The sequence below is a fragment of the Cupressus sempervirens genome, chromosome 8 (assembly GCF_028749045.1).
Source record: "Cupressus sempervirens isolate cs-2001-9-10 chromosome 8, ASM2874904v1, whole genome shotgun sequence".
NCBI lineage: Eukaryota > Viridiplantae > Streptophyta > Pinopsida > Cupressales > Cupressaceae > Cupressus > Cupressus sempervirens.
In genome coordinates, this window is record NC_143125.1 from 582,633,449 (window position 1) to 582,638,735 (window position 5,287).

General features: G+C 35.5%; 1 protein-coding gene across 1 annotated transcript; it reads right to left on the reverse strand.

Moving 5' to 3' along the window:
• Positions 1-480: 480 nt before the first annotated feature.
• LOC149543770 (uncharacterized) lies at positions 481-4,122 on the reverse strand. The gene is made up of 2 exons (XM_089798459.1): positions 3,563-4,122; positions 481-3,295 (listed from the first exon to the last, which is right to left on the reverse strand). Exons 1-2 carry the CDS (start codon positions 3,897-3,899, stop codon positions 720-722), a joined length of 2,913 nt encoding a protein of 970 aa, XP_089654585.1. The 5' UTR covers positions 3,900-4,122; the 3' UTR covers positions 481-719.
• Positions 4,123-5,287: the final 1,165 nt, after the last annotated feature.

The following is a 5,287-nucleotide window of genomic DNA, read 5'->3' on the forward strand; positions in this document are numbered from 1 at the left end:
TATGCTAGCAGCTATTCTGACACAAGCTAAAATAAAGCTTTCAAATGACTTACCTGAGATGCTAGACTGATACAAGCTAGGTCTAGTGGCTTTGGGCGCGTAACTATTGTTCCTCACAACAAGGATCCTGCCAAGATATCGACAATTTGACCAGTTCTAACACTAGGATAATAGTTAATGATCTAGCAGCGGTATTATTCATATATCATAAAATGCAGAGAAGCATATGGGATAGTTCTAGCAATACTAGCCCCATTTCTTCTAAAGCAGTTATATAAGAAACTTCCAAAATTACTTAACAAAACACTTATAACTATTGCATATCAAATTTAACACCAAATATCTAGTTGTATGTACTCCTCATTTGTTATGATAATGTCCAATGAAAACTCAAGGTGTACACACAATGTAATAAGCAGCACAGTACTATGGCCCTGGATGATTGTTTATAAGATAACATCCATGAGAATTCAGCCAAGATACAGTCAAGGAAATCTTTAGGTTAACTTAGTTGTAAAAAGTATAATACTACATTTCGACTTCTAGTGTGTATTGATCAATTTATCACAGAATACTTGAAGATTTAAAAGTATTTACATTACAATCAGAAACCATGACTAATCTATTTCAACTTCATTTCTATGATAGATTCTCTATCAGAACTTTCCTCCTCGAACCTCCAATAGATATAATTGCTAGTTATTGTTGAAATATGACCACTATTGATGCATAAAATTATTTCCCAGGAGCGATTTCCATTGTCCAGACAATGAATCACAAAAGCTGGCAGCAGCGTCATCCATGACACTGTTGTATCTTGTTCGCCATGTCTTTACTCTCAGCAGTCCAAATACTCCCCAAAAACCAACAGCAAAACATACAATACATCCAACATACCAATACCAAGGATCCCCTGTTTCCTCATCTCCCTCATCTCCATTATGCTCAACCAAGACGGTTGCTGGACATTTGACATCAAGTGGAAAACCACAAAGACAGGGGTTACCGTAGAAAGAGGAAGCTGTAAATGTCGAAAATTGACCTTCTACTGGTATTTTTCCACAAAGTTTGTTGTTTGACACACTGAAAACAGCCAAGTAATGAAGTCCTTGCATTTCAATTGGAATCTTTCCTTGCAGATTATTATAGGAAAGGTCTAGTGATTCTATTAGCTCTAGTGTTCCCAACGTATGGGGAATTTCTCCGCTTAGATTGTTTCTCGAGATATTAAGGATTCGTAGACCACTAAGTGCACCAATTGCTGAAGGAATGTTACCAGACAGCTGATTTCCAGAGAGGTCAATACATGTTACAAGTAGCAAGATAGAATCCACATACACCAAATCATTTTCTTTGTTAGTCACAACGATCTCCTCTCTGTAGTAGGAGGGCTTTTCTTCAAAGGGCTGTTCCATTGAGCTCTTGCTTAGAACCATCCCTGTTGCTAGTTTCTTCAACTCTGGCGGGATGGACCCGCTCAACTTGTTCTCTGACAAGTCTAAAACATGGAGATTAGAGAGAGAGGCTAGTTCTGGAGGAACGAGTCCTGTAAAAAGGTTATTCTTTAACACAAGTATCATCAGCCGAGAAAGCCCTGATACCCAATATGGTATTTTTCCAGACAAAAAATTGTTTCCAATGTCTATGATCTCCAAATAGGAACAGTTGGAAAGAGTGTAAGGCAGTTCTCCCTTAAGCTTATTGCCATTCAGGTGCAGTGTCCGGAGTTGATAGAGCCCACCAATTGTGGAGGGAATTTCTCCTTCCAAACCATTTTTTGCGAGATTCAATCTTCTCAGAAGTGAGCAATTGGTTATAGTGGATGGTATTTTGCCGGATAATTTGTTATTTGACAGACCCAGTACCTGAATCTTAGGAAGAAGAATGCTAATTTGGAAGGGGATAGTACCAGTGAAGTTATTATAAGACAAGTTCAGTGTTTGCAGGGCCTTTGAGGCTTTGGATGGCAAGGGAAGAGAGCCGCTCAGCTTATTATGTTGCAGGTCTAGGGTCATATACAGTCCAATATCCAAATTCCGGGGAAGTGGACCTTCTAAATTATTGTATGATAAATTAAGATTGCTTGTAATATTTAGATCCCAAAACCAAGTTGGAATAGCTCCAGTAAGACTGTTGTTGGAGATATCCAAACCCAATAATTTCTTTTGTGTGGACAAATATGTAGGAATGGGACCAAATATGTTACATGAAGCCAAGCGTAATACCTCAAAGTAAATTGGGGGTTCCCCTTCCAATCCTGAACTAAGACAGACAGTCAGCTGATTGTGTGAAAGATAGAGACGAACAAGCTTGGGGGTATTTTCAAAAACACCAAGAGAAAAGCTACCTTGCAGACGGTTAAAACTCAGGTCAATCTGTTGTACAAGAGGGAGATTTCCAATAGAAGTAGGAATTGTACCGTTCAACTTGTTGGACTGGAGATAAAGTTTCCTGAGAGAGGAAAACCCATCCAGATGAGAAGGTATGTTGCCACTTAGCTGATTGAAGGACAGATCCAGGATTCTCAACTTAGAAAGCTGAGAGAGTGATGGAGGAATCCTTCCCGTCAGAAAGTTATTTCGGAGTATGAGCTCCTTGAGAAGAGAGAGGCTGCCAAGAGAGGCGGGAATAGGCCCATTAATCTTGGTCTCTACCACTTTAAAACTTGTGAGGGAGGACACATTTCCAATGAAAGCGGGTATGCTTCCTCTTATATTTGACCCTGACAGAGTAAACAGAGCAAGGTGTGGCCACCCGCTGTCCAAAATTTCGCCCATATCTCCACTTAGGAATTCATTGTCAGACAATCGGAGGTTTCTCAGTTGGGGCAAAGTGGAAAGAGCGAGGGGGAACGGGCCACTGATGTTACAGTTCTGAAAACTAAGCGATACTAAACCAGTCATATTTCCCAGCCATGGTGGAATTGGGGAAGAGAAATTGTTCCTGTGGAGGTCCAGATCTGTGAGGGATGTGAGGTTTTGGAGAGCCGTGGGAATGGGGCCTCTCATATTGCAGCTACTCATATCAAGGGTCTGCAGATTATCGAGAGGAGATATGAATTCCCCCACCTCTTTACTACTACTTGTTACCTCCACATGCCTCACTGACAAAAACTGCAGCCCCTGAAGATTTCGCACCCATTCTAAACTGGACCAACATTTGAACACCGTCTTCTCGTCCATTGCAATGCTTAAATAGTTGAGGTTGGAGAGATTCCCCAGTTGCAATGGAACCTCACCTTCAAAATCATTGTAGCTCATGTTTAGATGCCTCAGTTCTCCAAGTTCAGATATACCTGCATCCAGATCAAGCTATTAGGATTCAGCAATCTTAACCAGTTGGCGCCATGGTTGTTTGTGTGCATGCTTTTGGAGTAAACTGTACAAGTATTCAATCTCATACATTTCACTCCATGATTTCCTAATGAGATGATAAAAAACAAGATTTGCAGAAACTAAGCACCCCTGTTTGCACCTAAAACCTTGGATACATAATTTATGGACTGTTCTCAACAAGAATCATGATTTCGAAATCAATTGTTGTAAGTTTTATTTCAGATTACCTGCAGGTATAACACCAGTGAAGCCATTGGAGCTTAAATCCAGATACTCCAATTGCTTCAACTCGAACAGAGGAGTGAGAGTGCGACTTGATGAATTTTTTAGGATCAAATTTGAGAGGTGCAGTTGGGTGACATGAGATGTGAGATTGCTGCATTCAACTCCATCCCATTCACAACAATTCAAGCTCTTCCATGGAACAGATACTCCACCTACCCCAGAATTGAAGCTCAGCAGAATAAGCCTTTCCTCTGATAGGCATCGAATACTGTTACAATTGCAACATATGATAGCACTGCTCCAGCTCATCACAAGCAACAACCATGTGTATTTCTCCATTACAGCAATTTCCAAACACTGGGTTTTACAGTATTGAATTAAATGGAATGAGAGAAAAAAATGATTACAAGATGTCTGAATACGAGCTGGGCGTTCTGCAATTTAAACAGTACAATTGTCCAAGTCAACACAAGTACAGCTGATAGCATATTTAAACGAGACTGAGAAGTTTTTAACTTTCAAACTGTTAGAAGAGTGGCGTCCGCCGCCCTGCCCTCAGTCTCGGCAAAGGCTAAAAACTATAAACTACGTGCCATGTTGCCAAATGCACATATATAAAAAACTACGGAACCTCTGTCAAAGCCGCCTCAAAAAACTCGCCGTCAGATTTGATTTGAGTGATGCAGCTATACTTCGATACGTACACAGGTACATTATGGTTATAAATTTTAACTTTTAAATATAAAGGTCAGTTTGATTTGGTTTATTTATAGTTATATTAACTAAATAAATTATAAAAAACTAAGTTTGAAAATAAATTTAGTGGAGAAATATTATTAAAGTTCACATTTGCACATGATATTAGTAAGTTGAGTGAAATTATATTTTTAATTATTATTTGTAATATAAATTTTTAAATTTTTCACATTTTAAATTTAATTTAATTTAATCTATTTACATATCATATCAATTAAGTATCTTGGTTCTTTTTAAAACTATGGAATTATGACGAAAATATGAATTATGTTCTTATATTTTTTAATATATTTTAAATAAATCAAATGTTAAAATTTATAAGGATAGCCAAAAAAATTGTCATCTTTTACTTTAATATTTTAATAGTTTAGTTTCAAATTGGTTCAATACATTAGTGTTAGCGTTCCATGTAAAATTTGACAATATTATTTAAGGTTATTATGATGGATTAATGAATTGTATTTTTATTTTAGCTATGTGTTATAAAATTTATATATGTATGTTGTGATGATCATTAATATAATTGTACATACATGATTATTATAATTTTCCTATTTTTTTGTTCTTGATTTTTTAAGTTGAAATTTGACATATCCTTAAATATACTTTTTTATGAAAATATCTAATTTTATTTTTTTATAAATATGATACTAAACTAACAAAAAGTAAATTTAATTTAATATAAACTTCAAAAATATTACTTTGTGTATAATATTGATAAAATTATTTTCTTTTAGCTTAATTTAAATAAAAAATTATATAAATATTTATAAATTTGACATTAAGAAGATATAAATTATAAATTTGATGTACAATAATAACTAAAAATATATTAAATATAAATTATATATATTAACTTAATTATTTTAAAATTACATATAGTTAAATTTATACTATTTTAAAAGTAACAAAAAATATTATACAAAAGTAAATTATGCTTATGTCTTAATTTATTATTTTATTGAATTAAA

Coding starts and splice junctions, on each gene's coding strand:
- LOC149543770 (XM_089798459.1), bottom strand. CDS start 3,899: ATGGAGAAATACACATGGTTGTTGCTTGTGATGAGCTGGAGCAGTGCT. Junction 3,296..3,562: donor CACTGGTGTTATACCTGCAG/GTAATCTGAAAT, acceptor ATCTGGATGCAG/GTATATCTGAACTTGGAGAA.